General features: G+C 36.5%; 1 protein-coding gene across 1 annotated transcript in view; it reads left to right on the top strand.

The window, feature by feature from the left end:
- The window catches only part of THSD7B (thrombospondin type 1 domain containing 7B), a 901,933-nt gene that overhangs the window by 855,812 nt on the left and 24,411 nt on the right, over positions 1 to 21,710 (top strand). Inside the window, exons 20-21 of the mRNA XM_027835643.1 lie at positions 12,564 to 12,709; positions 18,088 to 18,247. Coding sequence (XP_027691444.1) covers positions 12,564 to 12,709; positions 18,088 to 18,247 — 306 coding nt within the window. The remainder of the gene's footprint in view (positions 1 to 12,563; positions 12,710 to 18,087; positions 18,248 to 21,710) is intronic.

Raw genomic sequence — 21,710 nt, 5'->3', positions numbered from 1 at the left:
CTAGCAGAGCAGAGCACTGTGCTAGGCACTGGGGAAAACATAAAGAGAAGTCATTTAGCTCATGCAGTTTATAATTTAATAGAAGGCCTAGAGGCTGAAAAGGATCCCAGCAGATCAAGGTGGAAGTCAGAGTGGAAGGCTACATTCCTGAGACCCCAGTTGTCAAAAAATCTTCTAGTTCAACAAGCTTCAGAACACTTAGATACTTTGGTTCTCATGCTTCATACATGTAAATTACTTGTTTTTAGGAGTCATGAGGGGATTCATTAATGTGGGACCTTTGGTTTGCATGGGGAAATCCAAACAATAAGATTGAATATGCAGTTGTCAGAGCAAGAGAGACAACTTCTGCCAGAAGCCTTTGTTGTCCTTCACTATCACCTAAGCGCCCTCATATATTGCAAAAGAGTTAAAGATCTGTGTATCCTGCTATTATCAAAGGTTCAGTAGACCCTTTTGACCAAGGGTCTATATTCCTATTTATACTACACTGCCAATCCATAACAGAAGGACACAGCAAACTATAGGATTTTTAGGGCTATAAACAATTGGCCTTTCAAAAAGAAAAGAATACAGATTATCTCTGTTTGCCAGCCTTATCTACTGTCAATATAGACACACTAAGTTGAAAGTGTTCTATTCCTCCTCTTATTTTCTTAGGGGACTTAATCTGGATCTCTCCTTTCCCTTGTCAAATTCTATCTTATATTATACTTACCAGTGTACATGTCATGTTCATCAGCCCCAGCCCCAGTAGAATATAATAACCTTGAAACTGAGACAATGCCATTAAAAAAAAATCTCCTTTGCCTACCATCTAGGAAATAATCAATAAATATTTTTTTCTAATTGAATTAATTCACTATGTTGTTGTTCAGTCATTTGCAGTTGTGTCTGACTCTTCGTGGTCCCATTTGGGGTTTTCTTGGCAAAGATACTGGAGTGGTTTGCCATTTCTTTCTCCAGTTCATTTTACAGCTGAGGAAACTGAGATAAATATGGTTAAGTGACTTGTCCAGGATTACAGAGCTAGTAAGTGTCTGAAGTCAGATTTGATCTCAGAAAGATGAGTATTCCCAACTCAAGGTCCTGTACTCTTATCTACTGCACCACCTCCCTGTCCCAATAAATCACTTATCAGTAAGCATTTATTAAACTCTTACCTTGTGCTAGGTACTCTACTACTCTCTGGGAATACAAAGAAAAAGAAAATCCTTGTCCTTATGTACCTTGTATTCTATTAGAGAGATAACATGTATGTAAGTGGATATGTAAAAGATACATACAAAGGAGATGCAAAGTAACCTTAGATGGAAAGGTCCTTGCAGCTTAGAGCTTAGAGAAGGCCTTTTGCAGAAAGTGGATTTTGAGCTCAGTCTTGAAAGAAGTCAAGGTTTCTAAGAGGTAGATGGATGAAGAGTGAGAACATTCCAGGCTTGGGAACTGGTCAGTGCAAAGACATTATAGAAATATACTCTGTGACTGTGCCCCACTAATTCTGCATTTGTGACAATGAAACATCAAATTGTGGTGCATTGGAAAGAGAGTTGAAATTGTATTCAGATGTCTTTTTTTTTAAATTCTATGTCTGTCATTGAGCTTGGGTAAGTCACTTATCCCTCTAGGAATCTCAGTTTCTACATCTATAAAATGAAAGAATTGGACCAAATGTCTTCTTAGGATCCTTATAGCTCGAAATCAATGACTCTAAATCTTCTGATCAACTGGTAGACTGGTTAAAATATAGTTTCGCGTTCATTGTTTTGTTTAAAAAACAAATTTAGCAAACAAATTTATACTGTAAACAAGACTGGCATTAGATGGGGTCAGAGGGCATGGAGGATGGCAAATTTAGCCTATTTGTCTTATCAGAATGTTGAAAAGCACTATAGTTGGATTTGTTTGCAAAAAAAAAAACTACCAATTTTAAGTGATACAAACTGTTCAGTCAGTTTAATTCAGTAAACATTTATTAAGCACTTCAAATATGTAAGTCACCAGACTAGGTATTTCGATTACACAGAAATTTTTAAAAGTCCTTGCTCTAAATATCCTTTCCTTCTACTGGGAAAATACAACATGTGATATAGATAAGTAAATACAAAATACATACAGAGTAAATACAATTGTTTTAGTGGGGTGGAGCACTTATAACTAGAGGGACCTCGAGTGGACTTACATAGAAATGGAATGTAAAATAACACATGAACATTACAGCAGGACCAGTAAGATCTTTACTTGGCAACACTTTGTTAGCCATTAATAATGTTAACACCTTTGCTTGAAAGTAACTAATATTTTTAAATATAGTCTATATGTTAATGTTTTTAAATATATCCTGTAATTGTGATATTTCTTTCACTCTCCTAATCCCAGAAAGTCTGAATTTTTGGTTTGAGTGTAGAATAGAATTTTTAGAATGGGAAGGGGGTCCTCTTGAGACAATTCATTCTATCACTGTATATATCTAATCGTGAAGAAGTCTTTCCTAACATCAAGCCTAAATGTGCCTCTTTGCTTTTTCAACTGATTGCTGCCATATCTTCATTCTAGAGACAAACTTAACAAATCTCATCCCTTTTCCATATGATAGACCTTCAAATGCTTGAACACAGATAGCTCATCTCCCTTTAGTCTTCTTTAGGTTGAGTTATTTAAGCACTCTTCATTTGACACGAACTTAAAGCCCTTACCTTTCTTGTTGCCCTCCTCTGAACATTCCCCAGTTTATCAATCTCCTTGCATTGTTTCATTCAGCACTGAACACCATACTTGGGATGTCATCCAATTATGGCAAAGTATAAAGGAGCTATCACCTTTTTTATTACTGGAAGGTGTGACTTAATACAGCTCAAGATCACCTTAGATGTTTTTGCTGACACATTTTAATCTTGTAGTTCACTAAGAGCCTCAAGTCTTGTTTTTATACAAATTTGTGAAGTTGATTCATTGAGCCCAGTTCTAAGACTTTAAATTTATGCCTATCAAATTTCATCTAATTAGGTTAAGCCCAGTGGCTTAACTTGTCACAATCTTTTTGTACCTTTTTATTGTTGTCTAGGATGTTATGTATCTATCCCACTTTTGTTTCATACATAAATTTTATAGCATGTCATTTACACCTTTAGTCAAGTCATTTGACAAATATATTAAACAGCATCGCATCACTCATAGATCCTTGGGATACTGCCAAGTTCATATTGTATAACTATAACAAACATGGGTAATCAAGTACACTATCACTGGCCTGTCCATGGAGCTAGGGTTTAAAGAACAATGGCACAGCTGTGTGCCATGGGATTTTCTAAACCAGACCATTAAAAAATACATGCCTATTTCAAAATGACATTTACTAGATACCTTCCTTGTACTAAGCACTGATGAGCAACTTGAACCTCTTTTCCTTCCTCACCTCCCCAAAAAATAGCATTCATCACTGACTCTGTCCTAAATTCTCAAGGGACCTAAACAATTATCTCCCTCAATTTTCCCGTAATTAATATTCCAATTTTTGCCCTTATGGCATAGCATAATTTAGTGATGTTTCCCAAATGAAGAAAATAGTTTATTTAAATTGTGTCTTAATAGGCACCCAGAAATAGGCTCAGAAAACCATAAACATACAGAAGCAATGGTAAGAAAATTTGCACCATTCAGATTAACCTTTGTTTCTTAAAACAGAGACTAACTTTATAATAGTAGAGAGAAAACTACTACATAGAGCTTATCTCTTAAAAGACAATATCTACAATCTTTTCATCTGAGCCCACTGGGCTGGGTGAAATACAAGAGCAAGCCATGTACTTGGTCACAATAAATTAGGAGAGATGCTTTAGCAAATTAAACAGGAGTCACCCCTTGACACCTGGGACTATCAAGTGACTTCTTTACTCACAATGAAAATCCAAAGTTGTGTCAATTTATGAAATAGATAGGCAGGTAGGCAAACCCTTACATGTCAGATGCCAGATAACTTTCCCCAAGAGTTCAGACTTTCACATCAAACCAACAAAACTCCATTGATCTAGAAAAAAAATTGAAGTAGGCAGCTATATTATTTTCCAAACATCTTGACTGCATTGCTAATGTACACCTAATGCCTTGCACATACTTTCTAATTGTCTTAAAGATTTCAAGGTCAAAACTGTTAGAATCCAATTTATTTCAGGTTAGAGAGAGAACTGATTCTAAGCTCCCACTAAGGGATCTTCTTAGATGGATTTCAAAGATCAAAGCATGTAACAGAAGAGCTTAATATTTGGATTAGTCATGTTCTTTGTCTGTTGAATTTTCATCAGTTCAGTGGAATGGAGAACTCCCTAAATTTAGCATAACATGAATAATTCATAATTATTATTTAACCGATAACACTCTAAGAATGTTATTCATTTCAAACCATGATTTTTTTTCCTGCTTTATTATTTGAATTCAACTTTGAAAGTTGTATGGTGATATTATACATGGTATAAAATGCAACCTTCCTTCAGGGTGTCCCAGATGGCTCCTTCTGGACAATGATAACAGTGATAATGTAGCGTGTAATTTCCCCACATAAAAAGAGTATGATTTACATTTCCCTAAGATACAAATACTTTATAACTACTTTCTATTTCAAGAGCAAACCAGAAAAATTCCAGTCTTACTTTGTTTTTTATTTGTAGAAAGTTAGGTGGAACTTTTGGTCAAACATTGCCAACAACTGGTCAGATACTCTGGCAAACTATTCAATTAAGTCCTGGAAACTTCCAGAATCATCCAACTTTTCCTTGATGTATTTCCCAGAAAGCAGAACCAGAAGCAAAAGGTGTAAGTTGAGGGGTGGAAAACTTGGGTTTGATAGTGTGAAAAATTTCCTAAAACTGTTGCTCTCCTCAAGTGAAATATGCTGCCTTGTGTCTTCCTTCTCCTTAGATAACTATTTATTATGTTATAATTGGGATTCCTTTAGTGTGTGTATTGAATTAAGCAACTAGGTGGTACAGGGAATAGAGTTCCAGGTCTGGAGTCAGGAAGATCTAAGTTCTAATCCAGCCTCAGACACTTGCTAGCTGTGTGACCCTAGATAAGTCACTTAATCTCTATTTACTTCAGTAAACTGAGGACATACTGGAGAAGGAAATGGCAAACCACTCCAGTATCTTTGCCAAGAAAACTCGATGGACCAAGTCCATAGGGTCAGGTAGAGTTGGACATGACTGAACAACAATAGTGGGTTGAAACTGATGGTTACTATGATCTTGCCAATGTGGCTATTCCCTCCATCAATGCAGATTACCACCCATCCATGGTTTCTCTCCCTTCAGCATTTTTGTGTGGGATCTCACATAGCTCTTCCACCCATTCCATTAAAGGCCTTCTTTGAGATCTTTTAACATTTTTGAGAGAAACTAGAGGGGGTACTACTAAATTACTGAGTTCAGCTATCTGATATCCCTTGCACTCACCAGAGATTAGAAAAACATAGCAGGAAGTAAAAAGATGCCATCTTAGAATACAAAATGCAAGATCTTGATACTAGAAGGAATAGTTAGTACGCTAGTGTGATTAGGATGTATCTGCTTCTGCTATCCCTCTGTCTTAAATTTATGACCTTATGATCTATTTTGACAATCAAGATCTTTGAAAATAGTCTAGCTGGTAATGTAGGACTATTTCTATAGATATTAAAGTTAACAGGCATTGAATTTATGGTTCTAGTTTTAACTGAAATATAAAGGGAACAGCATCACGTTTGCTGATGATTTCTCTGGCCATAGAACTTTAATTTGCTTTCCATGATGGGTTATTACAGGGGTCATTCTTGATGTTTACAGAGTGAGTTGCAGCCACGGAGCATTGAACAGTATTGCCATGTGGTACAAGTACACATCTGATTTTACTTTCCAGGATGACCTTGTGAGTTTGCCTGTCAAAACTGCAGTAGAGCAACAGTTCCAAGGACAGAATGTGTACAGTACATTGCTGATTGAGCATATATAAAGGAAATGACAAAATTGACTAAGCAGAAACAAAGAAAGGGGAGGAATGCTCTTACTTATCCTTCGAATTTCCTAGGGAAGTCTTTCTTTCTTAACTCAACTCCAAAAGGGAAAAAAGGAATAATAACAATAATTTACATTTATGTGATTTTTTTATACATTATCTAATTTGAAAGTAACCCTGAAAAATTCAATTTTTACTTTGCAGATGATGAAAACAAGCTTTTAGAGGCTGACTTGCCTATGACTATCCTCCTAGAAATGACTAAATTTGATCTTGAACCATAGTCTTTTGATGCTAGGTCCAGTGCTCCTTGCACAGGTGTCAGGTTACAATAGAAGAAAATACTAAATCTCCTTTTGGTGAGCTGATCAGTGGAAAGGATAAAAAGAGTAATAGGGAAAAAATCTCAATATTTTATTAAACATCCATGAAAAGCTAAACAGACATGATACTGATTTCTTTTAGATCCTGGTTCAGGACTTATTTTTGTATCTGTGCGAAATACTGAGTTTTCTTGCTCTAGGAAATGCCATTCCCACTATTCAGAGAGTGATGGAAAGAGAAAAAGAGAGAGAAGGAGACAGCAACTCATTAATGATTCTCCTGGCCCAACTCAACCTTTGTTCAATCATATTTCAGTAAAATTGCCTTAGCTGCTAAGATTAGGACACCCAATACCTGCTTAAGAAAAATGAACTTTAAGCACTATGAAATGTTTCAAGTGGATTGCATGTATAGTATTAATATACGGAATAATAAGAATGTAGCTGTCTGGGGAAGAAGAATGAACAGAATTTCCTGACAAGTGAAGCTGCTAATAAATTAGCATAAAGGTCTGAAAGGGAGCCCTTTACAGTTGACCTGGAGTGAGAGGGATGGATCAAAGGGAATATGGTAATTCAAAATAGTCACTATCTCTGGTTCAAAAAAATTTGTACCATTCTTATTGTTAAAGTTTGTCTTATGTTGAGTTCAAATCTATTTCTACCCATCATTCCCAATTCTGCCTTTCCTCAATATGCTAAGAAAAGCAAATCTCTCCTGTTTTCCAAATAATAGCCTTTCAAATATGTAAAGATTATTAAGATCTCTATCCCCTCTTCAAGCATTATGTTCTCTAAACTAAGCTTGAAGATTGCATTCAATCAATTCTCACATGTCATGATTCTGAACGCCTTTATTATTTTAGTTCTGTTCCTCTTTTGAAAGAATACAAGTTTGCCAGTGTCCTTTCTAAAATGTAGCATATATAATTTTACACAACACTCCAAACGTGATCCGACCAGGAGAATCTATAGCAAGCCAGTCACTTCTCTCATTTCAGACATTATACTTCTTTGAATATAGCCTAAGAGCAAATTAGTTTTTTTAACTGTCTCATCACATTATAACCTTATATTGAGTTTGAATTCCAAAGCCCTAGGTTTTTAACTCATGAATGTCTTTGTAGCTACATGTCCCTTATCCTATACTTATGCTATTGTTTTCTTTTAAACATAAATTCAAGGCTTTACATTTACATATCTTAAATATAATTTTTTTTGTTTCAACATTTGCTTTATGGAAATTTCTTTAGATTTTGATTCTGTTATTCAATACAACACTTTCAATTTTGTATCCTCTGTGAATATATGATAGACATGACAGCCAAGCCTTTAGCCAAGCCAGTGCTAAAACTTTCTAAAAGAATGAGGTCAAAGACAGAGCTCTGTAACATACTTCTAGAGACATCCCTCCAGGTTGATAGCAATCCATTAATTAACACTCTTTAATTATAATACAAATAAGACCTTACATTTTATGGCACTGCAAGACTTATTAAACACCTAAAATAGACCATCTCTTTTGATCCTTACATGGGAATTATTAATACTCTCATTTAAAAGGACATTATTAAATGATATGGGAAGATGAGGAACCAGAAACTCAGAGAAATCAAGTCACTTGACCAGGATTAAATAGCTAGAACATGTGTAAGGTGAAATTGGAATCCCTAGCTTCCTGACTTCTGCCCACCTGACCATGTGAACCCTCTTAACTATATATGTTATCATTGAGTCCATATCTATCCATAAGGGCATCATATGAAACTGTCAAATACCTTGTCAAAACCCAAATATACTATTTCCATAGCATTTCTTTGATTTAAGAACTCAGCAACTGTGTAAAAAATTAAAATTAAAATAGTTTAGAATATTATTTGGAATTCATATTGGTTGCCAATCAAAGTGATATCTTTGTGTGGATATATATATGTATATATGTATATGTATATACTTATTTATTTGTTGTTTATCTATATATATATTTAAAAATAGTCCAATCCCACACAAGGGGAAAAATGGAGAGTTCAAAGGAAAGCCTCTTCTTTCATATCCCCATCCTTGGTTACATCTTTACTTCCAGTTTGGGTGCCTAGAGGATCAAGAACATAGCCACAAGCTCATTTCTTACCATGTGGAAAAAAATAGAAGTTGCTTCTGTTGGGGAATGGGAGAAAACTATAAATGGTGCTGAATGAGTTTAATTCTAAAGATATTTATACTTGTTGTTTTTAGCTCAGCATTCATATTTATACATTTTCCCTATACTATGCTATAGACTAATTGTCAAGGCCAACAATGGGCAAAGTAGTTGAAAGAAACAAAATTTGTCATGTTAATATATGTTTCTCCTTTCTAATATCTCTTTTCAAAATGCTTAAAGCTCAACCACCAGCACCCAATACAAAAAGTGAGGATTCCATGATATAGATGTTTCTTTATTTCCCCATCCCCACCAAAAAAAAAGGAAGGAGCTTTTTATGTTGTATTTTGGTGGGAAAATTAAGACAAAAAGATTAATAGCTGATAATAGTTTAATGAGAACCCCTTTCCAGATAAAGTTAACATTTTAGCAGGGGCCTTAAAATCATAATTCAAGGAATTAAAACATGGATATTTTAGACATTGTGTCAGTACAGACATTTTGGGGTGACCTGAGGGTGAAAAGACTTTGACTGGAGCTCCTCCAAACATTCCATGGATGCAACTGCTGATTCTACCTATTTATGAGCCTTGTTTTGTTTGTTGTACCTGACTCTTGGGAATCAAGGTGGCATAGTAGATGCTGGAATCAGAAGGACCTGAATTCAAATCTGGCATCAGATACTTACTCTAGCTGTGTGACCCAAGCAAGTTATTTAACCCTGTTTGCCTTAGTTCTTCATCTGCAGAAGCAAATGGCAAAACACTCCAGTGTCTTTGCCAAGAAAACCCCAAATGAGGTCACAGAGAGTTAGATAGGATTGAAATTAATCAACAACACCTGGCCCTTGTCCTCATCTACTCTGGCTATGGCTTCTCCCAGATGTGGTTGGCAAAGTGGTAACCAGGAATTTCTCTGTCTGAGGCAGGCCTCACAAAGGGAAAAGTTCACCTGTTATCTTCCTATTTTAGTAATTATTTTTACTAACTAGGTACTAAACTCTATTGTTTCTACCTCCTTCGGGAAAATAAAATGCCGTAAGGGAACTCTAACTTTAGCATATGAACAAAGCCCAGTTATAATTCTGAAGGGGAGGCACATTCTAATAGTTATGCAACAATGCTTGGTACCTCAAGAAAATTCATTCTTTCTGCCCCCCACCAGCAATCATAAATCTTGCTTTTCACAGACAACTAGCTCTGTGACATACTAGTTGTCTTTTTTTCCCCTCTAGCCCTTGCTTCTGGAAAAACAGGAAGACTTCATGATGTCTTGCTTCTTGTCTCCTTGATAAAAGGCTCTGCCATTATCCTTTACTGTATCTTTTGTGGCTTGGCTTAGTGACAGAGACATGGCAATAATTAAAGGGACAATGAGTGACCAACCTTCTAATTTCTCAGATGAAGTTGTTTTCCTCAGCAGCTAGATGAAGGGGAATAAGATGTTTGGAACATGATAAATAACTATGTAACAGAGGGTGAGGTATAGGGGACCATTGAACAGGGGCTCCTCCAACCTCCAATAGAGTATGACCCTCAAATGAGACTGTTCATGTATCTTTTAGTTGTTGCTCCATGAACTGTGGATTTTGTCTTTGAATTATTGTATATTTGTGTTTGTGTTAAATGTGACTGCTTCTAAGAGCAACACAATTCCCCACACCACTTTTGCTTTGAACGTTTTCCTTCAAAGTGCTGTTAGTTCTCTAAATCATTTCCCACACAACTGCCAGACTGATATTCTTAAAGCAGATATGACCATGTTACTTCCCTATTTGAAAATAGGCTCAGTGGCTCCCTCAAGGATAAGCCCTTACAATCCGGCTCCAAAATATCTACGGTCCAGTCAAATTAGCTCACTTGGTGTTTTCTATATATAATATTCTGTTTCTTGCCTCCATACATTTGAACAGGCTGTTCCCTATGCCTGGAATGCTCTCCCTTTTCATCTGTGTCTCTTGGAATCCCCATTCAGGGCTCTATTCAGGGTTCAGCTCACATGCTACCTCTGGCACAAAATTTTTCCTGATGCCCCTGCAATTGAAGGCACTTTCCCTAACCTCCTGCCCCAGTACTGCAATTATTTTGAATGAGTTTTTGAATTTACCTATTTGTGTACATGTTATTTTTCTCCAGTAGAGTGTAAGCTCCTTGGGGAAAGGTAATTTTAATTAAAAATAAACACCCCCCCCAAAAAAAAACAACAATAGCAACAACAACAACAAAAACTTTGTATCCCCAGTGCCCAGCAAAATGCCTGGCATGAATTGAACAGAATTATTGAAATTTCTCATATAAAGATGAATAGAGTATACATGATTTTAATATTTTGGACATTAAGGATTTAGATAGACATGAGATAAATACAGAGAAAGACGATTATAAATAACGATTACTAATGCAAAGCATAATTGTGCATGAAATTACAGAGAAACACATTCAGATAATTGTGTTTTTAAAAATCTGCTCATAACTGCAGTCATCATATAAGTGAGATAGATGGTCACCAAAGTGGTATAATTTGTGCGAAAGAAGGATATAGGGAAGGCATCTCTTTCCAAAAACGTCTTTCCAACTCTGGTCTCCCACTGCTTGAAAATATCAGCATTCATTTATCGTTGAATCATATACTCATTAATTCTACAAACACTTGCTGGGTGTCTATTATGGTTATCATCTTGCCAGTATCCCTCCTCTTGTGTTTGAGAGACACACTAACGGCAAGATCTAGTTCACATCCTATCTGTGGGTAGTCCTGATGGTCACCAGAAACTACAAAACAGTGGCACATATTCTTCAATAATGGCCTCATCATAAGGCACCTCCAGAGGCCAGACACATCCTTGTGTTAGGATTTAATGGAGTCTCTGGATTCAAGTTCTGGTTCTATGTGATCTTGGGGAAGTTACTTAACCATGTTTGGCCTTAATTTCATCATTTGTCAAATGAGGAGTTTGGACAGGATGGTCTCTTACACTCCCTTCCAGCTCTAAATCTTTGATACTATAACCATACAACTTTCTTTGCCACCCAGTGTCTGTTTGGAGTTTATTACTGTGGATTTTTTCTTTATTTTATTTTATGCATAATTTGTTATGCACTAAGGTTGGGAAGGAGCAATTATGATGGAAGCATCTTAGGATACAGAGGAGCCAGATTCACTCTGTTCACATAGCCCATGTTTCATTTACTCAACCACCACCATTTTCTTTCCCATACATCTGTGAAGTTTTCTCTAAATAACCAGATATTTCCAGATATCCAAATGGTTATATCACCCTACCCAGAGATTTGAGTGAGTTTTCATCATTCTTCCAGGTCTTGGGATGTTATGTGTGCATGGCAGGATCCTGTCTAAATACCCAGAGAGAGTACCAGAGGCTCATGGTATAGTGGAGAGGGTATCAGACTTGGAGTCTAGAAGACCTGAGTTCAAATCCTACCTCACAAACTCACAAATTATATGACTCTGGTCAAGTGTCTTAACCACTCTATTCCTCAGATTTCTCCTCTACAAAATGAGGAGTTTTAATTCAAGACCCTCTGAAGTGCTAAATCTGTGATCCCCAGTAGTCATAAATTGGTCCGAATCTTCTGAATTAATGACTCTCATTTAGCATTAAATTTCTAAAGGATGGACATAGGTACCTAAGAAAATCTGACTTATTATTATGTTTTCATGAAACTTTGAGTCTAATCTAGATCAGAAGTTAAGATTCAGTCTGGTTAACTAACCCATCCTCTACAGGGCCTTTCCATTGTTTGGAGCCATGTAGATAACATAAGTAAGATACTAATAATATTATTCACTTTGCATTCCCATCTTTTGACATCTTTTGTTTAGATCTTAAGAAGTTGTTACTGTATTGGGATTGACAACTCTGAATAGAGAATTTTTAAAAAAAAGATAATTTCCTTAACCCTGATTGCCTCAGCAAGAGAGAGAGAGAGAGAGAGAGAGAGAGAGAGAGAGAGAGAGAGAAAGAGAGACAGAGAGAGAGAGAGAGAGAGATCCAAAAGTTATGAAGATCCACATTTCAAAGGCATTCTGTTGTATTGTTCTCTTGTCTGGTAAAAACACTTATTGAAATACCCCAACCTCCCTTATCTCTTCAGGTCTAATGAGCCGGACACGATTTATCATTATGCCAGCTCAAGGAGAAGGACGACCCTGCCCTACGCAGCTTACCCAGCAGAAAACCTGTCCTGTAAAGCCCTGTTACAGTTGGGTAATGGGGGACTGGTCAGCTTGTAAATTGGAGGTAGGTCACCTAATGATGCCTCAAGAAATACTTCTCAATGACATCCCCAAATGCTTTAGCAGCATGTTGATGGAATACATTTTGCATCACCAGGGACCTGGCAAAACATATATTCTTAATGCAGTTGAGTGCATGGAAAAAAAGCTGGCAAGTCAGCACACTTCGTGAAGAATGCTACTGCCAGTAAAGTGAATAGACATTCATTAGGTTCTAATTGTAAGCTGGGGCCTGGGGCTTCCAATTTATTTGGCTTTCACATGAATCGCACATGATTTTCCAGGCTCATGAGGAATATCAAAGTATTATCTAATTAAGCAAAATCCTGCTGTGGAGGAAATGTACAACTACTTACAGAGCATGTGCCCACATGTGTATGTGTATGCATCTGTATGTGCATTTAGAGAGAGAGAAAAATATCTCTATAGAGAGAGACATCTATAGAAAGATATCGATAGAGATATCTAAATATTTATAGATAAGAGAGGTAAAAATTCATGCATACATATGTGTATGTTTGTATACAAATATGTATGCATGCATACATGCATGCACGTATGTATATATACACACACTTATTTTTAAGCTTAGACATGGCCCAGCATATGGCCAGAAAGCCAAAAGGTATATGAATGTTATATTTTAAAGTTATAACATGAAGTAAGATTATTGCATTTTCCTCAATGATTACTTTTTTATTGGCCTGAAATATAAACGCCTAGCAACATTGCAATATATCACCGCACAGCATCCTGGTTCTGCTGAGTCAGCAGAGGGCCCCGTGCAGCTTCTGCTCTGGCTTCTTTATGAATGTATTGATTTCTCTCCCTCCCCCTGCACCCATTCTTCTCCTACTGATTAATCTTTCCAATCATATTTTGAAGTAAAGCATATTTTATAATTAATTAACAACTAATTCTGATTATGCATTTTTTTTCCAAAGTACAGAAAGTACTCGCCCACAGACAATTTGGAGCTCTTATTGGAATTACATTGTAATTTGCTATTAAAATCACACAAAAAAATCATAAACATCCATCTATTTTAATGGGTCTCGGAGCAAAGAAAACCTTTCCTATTTGGCAGTCTTCCCTCCCCCCCCGAAAGTCACTATTAATTAGTTAAGACCTTAGCAACATGACTAGTTAAAATACATTCAAATTGTGTGTAAGGATAAGCTCATTTTTTCTTTGACTATTTTGCAATGCCAGGAAGATCTCCCTGGAAGCCCAGGCAATTAGAGAAATGTAACGTGAGGCCTCACATTTCTGTTCAGGCCTATGAATGATTGCTGCTGGTTTTGAGGAGAAGGTGGCCATAGAAAACAGGGACTTCAGAAAGCTTTACTTTCTCCATTCAGGTCCCTCCATTAAAGGTTAAGCCTGGGGAAAGTTTCCTAACTCCCCTCCTTTCCCTTGTTTCCCTCACTGTTCTGCCTTCTCATTTCTGTTTTTTCTAGCATCCCTTTTTCTTCCAGGTATCAAGCGGTTTGCTTAAACTGACGTTCGTGCATGCTGGTCATGCATAGATCCTATTGTTGTCATGCGGTTCATGTTAGCTCAACAAACATTTTATTAAAAGTCTGTTCTGTGCAAGGCAGTGTGGAGTAGTCCACAGGGCACCTCCCTCAGAGTCATGAGGATCTTGAACATGTATTAGCTGGGTGGTTGACCTCAAGGAGCCAATATTCTACTAGAGGCAGGGAGAATTTGACATGTAGTCAGCTAGGTTGCACACAATGGTTACAGCACTGGGCCTGGTCATGAAGATCTGAGTTCAGATATGACCTCAGACACTTAACTAACTGTGTGACCCTGGACAAGTCAGAGGTTTACAGAGATTGGGACCTCTTTTGCCTCAGTTTCCTCATCTGTTAAATGGGGATAATCATAGCACCTACCTCCCAGGGTTGTTGTGATGATCAAATAAGATAATATTTGTAAAAGCACTTAGTACAGTGCCTGGTAATATAGTAAGTACTATATAAAACTTATTATTATTATTATTTACTCAGATGAATAACAGTAGGGTTTGATGGAAGCAAAAGATATCAAGACAAGATATTCTTGGATATTGTTTAATTTTCTCTTTTGTTACCAATATAATAATCATCAACAAACACAAACTTTCCAATATGCAAAGAGGAAAAAAAGAGAATTGTGTACAAACCTTGAATTTCTGTTGCATATGGTTTGTTCTTTAAAACTATCCCTTAGGGGCAGCTAGGTAGCACAGTGGATAGAGCACCAGCCCTGGAGTCAGGAGGACCTGAGTTCAAACCTGGCCTCAGACCAAACACTTGACACTTACTAGAACGCCAATTGCCTAAAAACAAACAAACAAAAAAAAAACCCTTATTCATTAAATTTGAAGTAGTAACAAAAATTATCCTGTTTCTGTCTCCTGTGTATTTTGAATGTTTTATTAATGTTCTTTTTTTCTTTTTGCATTTTTATCACACCCTACTATACCCCAGCCTATCCCCAATAGAAGTTATACCTTATCGCAAACAGATATAAGCAGACAGAAAAAAACAGTCAACAAATTGTCATCATCTTCCAATTTTTTCTTTTGCATCTCTAGTCCACTAACTCTTTCAGGCTTCAGGGGGACAAACGAACACTTCTAGCTGCAGAAATCAGGAAAGACTTCATGGAAGAGGTAGGATCTAAGCTGAATTCTGAAGTAAGATGAGAACATTAAAAGGAAGACATTAAGAAGGACAAGGTTCCAGGCACGGGAAGGGTAGCTTATGTGGCAACATGAGGAGCTAATAGTCCATTTTACTTAGAGTATAGATTCCACTAAGAATAGTAATTTGATGTAAGCCTGTGAAGATGAGATGAATCCCAATTATAGAGGTCCATAAATGCCATTTTCTATAACCTCCACAGATAATGGGGAGCCACTAAAGGTTTTGAGGTGTTACATGAGTAGATCTTTTCAATTGGAATGTCAGTTTGGTAACTATGTGAAAGATAGATTGAGAAATGCTGAGATTTGTTATAAGGAGACCATTTAGAAGGCTATCAAGATAATCAGGGGAAGAAATCCTGGACTAGGATGGTAGAAATTGAAGTACAGAGAAGGGAATGGTGCAGGAAGGAACAATTAATGATGGCTCTTATCTTTCAAGCCTCCGTGATTGGGAGAATGGTTGTACCATATATAGAAATGGGGAAAGTTGAGGAAAGAAAACATTCTTTAGGGACAGAGTTCAGTTTTGACTATTTTGTGTTTGAGGTTCTGATATTCAGGTACATATTGAGGGGAATGTTTATAGCAAGCAGAAATAAAGGACTGAAATTTGAGAGATTATCATGAAATTGCCAAGGCAGAGAATATATAGAAAGGAAAAGAGTGGAACAATGAATTGGACATAATAAGAGATGATCTTTTTCAAGGGGTGGTGGTCAGCTGTACCTGATTTTATCAGTAAAGGGACTTCCCAGTGTGGAAACACTTTCCAAACATACATAGGTAACATTTATATTTTACTATCTCAGAATGTTGCTTGGGACTTTGAGACCTTATCTCTTGTCATGAAACTAGAATGTGTCAGAACTTCCTGAACCCAAAGATAGCATCCTATCCAGTATTTAATAGTACTTCAGGAGAATTTTAAACCCAATAAAGAGACGGAAAGAATGGTTAGATAAGGAATAAAACCAAGAAAGATTACTGGGAGAGAAAAAAAGAATTTCCAGAAATAGAAGGGGACTATCAGTATTAAATGATTCAAAGAAATCTGGGATAATGAGGACTGAGGAAAGATCATTGGGTTTAGCAATTCAGAGATAAGTTTGAGGAGAATTGTGGGGTTGTAAGCCAGACTACAAGGGATTGAGGAGTGAACGAATCGTGAGAAAGTGGAACCAGTGAATGTTGGTGATCATTTCTAGGACCATGCAGTGAAAATAAGGAGCTATAAAATAACTTAATGATATACTAGAGTCAGGGGAGTATTTTTAAAGGCAAAAAGAAATCCATTCTCATAAATGCTTGAAGATAGTGGTGTAGGAGCCAGGATCTAGGGGAAGAATGAATAAAAACAGTCAGGAAAAAAAAACACAGACAAGCAGACACAGAGAGGATAAAAGGAATCTGGTAGATACCCAGACAAACAGAATGATGGAATGACTGATGGAATGACCAACAAAGCAAACTCCTAAAGGAAGTGGAAAGTCTGGAATGAATGGAATAATTGAGAGGAGTTAGTGGTTGCATGGAAAAAGATGTCTTAATCTGTTGTTGGAGGAAAGAAGGAGAAGAGGAAATGAAGAAAGGATAAATAAAGATGCAAAAGAGTTTTGAAATGCAGATGGGGAGATGAATGAATTCATGATTTCTTCAAACCTCCCCAATGAAAGATAAGTAATATTGTTAAGTAATATGAGTTTGTAGTAAAACCAATTCACATATTTTTCAGACTTCCTCACATAGCATTCAGTTGATTAGGAGTAGAAGCAAGGTATGTAACAGAGGAGGTAACACAAGGTTGAATATAGTAGAGCATGAGCAATGGAAGGATGAGATATGTTGGATTCAGTTGTGGATAAGCTAACTCTAGGGTCAGACTACAAAGGGAAAAAATAGTGGTGAGTCATGATAGCCAGCAGGAGGTGAGAGACTAGAGGTTTTTATTTTGTATATACAAATACACACATTGTTTTCCCCAAATAGAGTGTAAACTCCTTGAACACAGGAGGTTTCATTTTGTCTAACACAGAAGTTATCACAAAGCCTGGTGAATAGTGAGTGCTTGATACATGTTTGTTGATTGATTGATTAATCAATTACTTCCTGTACCATCTGGTATGAACTGTCTGATAGATAAAAGAAAAAAAATGTGTAAATCAGAGAACATGTTGCTGTACACTGATTACTATTGCAGAAAGAAAAGGGTTTTGTTGTCTTAGTAATGTCAACTTAACCCACAATACAAGAACCTGAATTCCCTTCCAAAATGAAAACAAGACAGGTAAAAAAGAATTTCATATCCTGTGGTTGTACATGTTCTCATGAGAAGTGATTAGAGATAAGACCATTTTATCACATATAATACCAAGACAAATTCTATGTGGTTTCCATTTCTAGTCAATCTTGGCAAGATTCCAAAGCAAGTCATTCTATTTGACTGCTTAAATTCCCTGGTAGTTTAATTTTCCTGCCTCAGCTTCTCTACCCATCCAACTCAGCTGGGCATCATTGCTCTGTGCAGATTTGTGTCAGCAGTTGAACGATGGCTCCCCAGGGGAGGAAGGCTTGGTAAATGTGCAAAGATCTTTGGGATTTTCCTAAGCAAGAGGTGGCAGGAACCACAAATATGAGAGAGGCTGATGGCTTGTGGTGGTGCTGATTGTGTAATTAAACTTTCATAGGGTGGAGACTGTGGTGATGGAGTTCAGGTTCGAAACCTCTCTTGTGTGGTCCACAGTGCTTCAGTTTCTCCCACTGCCAAACAAGTAGAAAACACATTATGTGGAGAGCTGCTCCCCCACGACAGTGTCCTACAGCTGCCTTGCTCTGTGCCTTGCCCAGGTAAGCAGTCTCTGAAGCACTATGTGCTAATTTGCTACTCAGTTCTGACTTTGACAATAGCTATGGAAAGGTCTTAACTTTTGAAATTAAAAATTCATAGTTATTTTAAACTTGTCATATATATAATACATATGTATGTGTATATATGTATAATATATATACAACATACACACATAGATATACATAGACATACATATATACACACATACTACATATATACATATACAGACATATGTGTGTATGTATACATGCATATATGTATATATATACACATATATAAGGGTGTATATATATATGTGTATATATATATACATACATATATAAGGTTGGATTGAAATCACTTCAACCCACTGAGCCCTGATACACTTATCTGATGAGAACATAATTGTTTCCTATTGTGAACAAAGCCTGAACATTGCTCTAGGTATGACAGGAAGTCTGTTCTGATTAGTTGAGGAGGGTTGACCACACCCTCTGAGACCTGACTAAAACCTTCTAACCAGTTGGAATAGGGCTTCCAGTAAGGCGTGAATCAGGAGAGAATGAACCCCTAAGGAAGAATCACTGAAAAGATGGGATTGAACTCAACTCATCAGAAGAGTTGAGAGAGTAGCTCTAGAACATGCATTACATAGATATCGGAACATGTTTTTATACTGAGAGATGGTGGCAGAGAGAGAAGGTCTAGAAATGTCAGTGAGAAATAAGGAATATATTGGTAACTCTGGCTAGCTCTATATATGAAGTAATATAAGAAGCAGAAATTTTAGTGTGGGTAAAATGTACTTTCTACTATAGGTTTATACCCAATTGTACTATAAAACAGTTATTTGGGCTAAATGATATTCCATATTAGTAAACTTCTCATTTCTTTCCAATTGCTTTTGACTTAGATTTTGTTGTTATTGTTGTTGTTGTTTTTGTTGTTGTTGTAAGCAGGCAGGTGGGACAGTGTAGAGTGCTGGGTTTGAAGTCGGGAAGACCTAAATTCCAATCTAGCCTCAGACACTTAATAGTCACTTTTCAGTTTCCTCAACTATAAAATACGTATGATAATAGCACCTATCTCACAGGATTGTGAGGATTGAATGATAGAATCTTTGTAAAGCACTTAGTACAGGGCCTGACATGTAGTAGGTGCTATATAAATGCTTATTCCCTTTCTCCCTTATTATATTACTATTGCATAGCTTTGAAAATTAAATTACTTACAAAGATCTTCAATTTTTGCTACTACTACTATTAGAAAAAAATCTTCTTAGTCTAGCTGCTTTGTCTACATAAATGGTTTATATACATCATCCCCTACAAAATGGCTCCAACCTTCTTCTACAACCTAATGTTCTTCTTCACATATTTTACATTCCAACCAAGCTGTAATACTCACTTGTCCTTTATTCTCATGCTGCCTTTTCATATTTCCTTGACTTTCTTTCATTACCCTTCCTACCCTTTCCTAGGGGGGACATCTTCCTTCCCCTAACATCTCTATCTGTTGAAGCATTTCCCTCATGTCAAGTATTTCAACTCAGGTGTCACCTTCTCCATGAAATGTTCAAGTTCAAAACCTCTCCTAGGTGGTCTACAACTAAACTTCTTTGTGATTCATGACTCTCAGCACAAGAAATCTCCTCCTTTGTGAAGCCTATCAGATTTTTCCCCCAACGGGAAATATTTTCTCCCTCTTCTGACTTCTCATGGTATTTTACCTGGACCACTCCATTGAAATTATAAAATCATAGAATCTCAAAATAGAAAGAGGTTGAAAGATCACCTAGCTCAGGCTGTAGCTGAAGCATAAATCACTTCTGCAGCATCTCCATTAAGAGATCAATCTATGAGAAGGCCCATGCACCTCTCAACATTGGTTTACCTATGTGTCCACAGTATATTTTATCAATGCATTTAAACTTACAGTAGTATTCTTTGCAATTATATATCTCAGACCAACTTACTACCTATCTTTCCTAGCAGGGCCAGCCTGATCTGAAATCTCTTGCAAACTAGTTGTTATTTTTTCGTAGATGCACAGAACCTCAAAGGATTTCACAGGTCATTTAATCTTATTCGACATCTAAGTTAGGGATATGCACCCCCAAAACAACATTCCAAAGAAAGATCACATAGTCTTCACCTAAAGATCTCTGATATCTGTGAACTTAATGTCTCTTGAGATAATCCCTTCTGTTATTTGATTAGCTCTAATTGTTAGGAAGTTTTTTCCTTATCTCAGTCAGACAGAATCTGTATCTGGAGTTTCTTACCATCAGTCCTAATTCTGAACCTATAAGCAAAGTACAATAAATCTATTCACTTTTCCTTCAAATATTTAAAAATCTATGTCATATTATCCCAGTTCATTTAAACAAATGTATGAAATAACTTTGAGTCATCTTATCATCCTGGTTGCCCACTTTTAAAGTCTTTTATCTTGTTAATATACTTCCTAAAATGTGGTATTCAAAGTTTTGTACTATTCTAGATGTGATCTGACCAATACAGAATACAATGAAAACACATCTTCCTCTTTTTGTAATACTATGCAGCCCTAAACTACAGCTTTTTTAGGCTACCACGTCATAATGGTGTCTAATATGAAACATCCCTGTCTATTTCAATCCAAAGGCCTATTCACAAATGCGGTTGTCAGGTACTGGTCCTCCTGTCATTGACAGGTTCAATTACTTTTTTAACCCAAGTTTGAAAAATATTCCTATTAAATTTCATTATATTTGTTTAGTTCCATCATGCTGGCTTGTTGGAAAATTCTGAAAAAAATAATTCTGTAGCCAATGTATTATTTGTCTTTTCTAGTTTTGTGTCATGTCCACGGTTGTTATTTATATCATCTGTGACTTTAAAAATACTTAACAGAAGATATCCAAAGACTGAGTACCCAGGAGTACTTCACTAAAGCCTTACTTCTATATTGAAATGAATCTATTGACCATCACTCCTTTGTGTGAGTCTTTCAACCAGTTCCAGATCCAGTGAAAGTCATTAAGATCTACTTAAGTAGACAATCTCTTAGCTAATATCTCTTCATGTTGTTCATTGAGAAAATTTCTCAAATGCCTTGCCAAAATCCAGGAATGTTTTGTTTATTCCATACCCTTGCCCAGCCCCCCTCTGATTTATCAATAAAGAAATGCTTGAAGGAAACCAAGTTAACCTGATTGTTAATCAACTTATGTTAGCTCATAGTAATCAGAGTTAAAACTATCCCTTTAATTCTACTTTTATTTTTCATTTTACCTTGTGTCACAGTTGTTTGTCTTCTATATGTCTTACCCATTCCTCAAATTAAATAGGAAAATTCTTGAGGATAGGGTTGATGTTCTATTTCCTTTTAGTAACCCCAACTGAAAAGATAGTAGTTTGCAAATACTAGGCCTTTCATGGACAGAAAAGGAAGAAAGGAAGGAAGGAAGGAAGGAAGGAAGGAAGGAAGGAAGGAAGGAAG

This window comes from Vombatus ursinus, unplaced genomic scaffold, assembly GCF_900497805.2.
Source record: "Vombatus ursinus unplaced genomic scaffold, bare-nosed wombat genome assembly UNPS02014816.1, whole genome shotgun sequence".
NCBI classification, from domain to species: Eukaryota; Metazoa; Chordata; class Mammalia; order Diprotodontia; family Vombatidae; genus Vombatus; species Vombatus ursinus.
The sequence above is the reverse complement of the archived record's forward strand: the minus strand, read 5'-3'. Positions and strand labels throughout refer to the sequence as shown.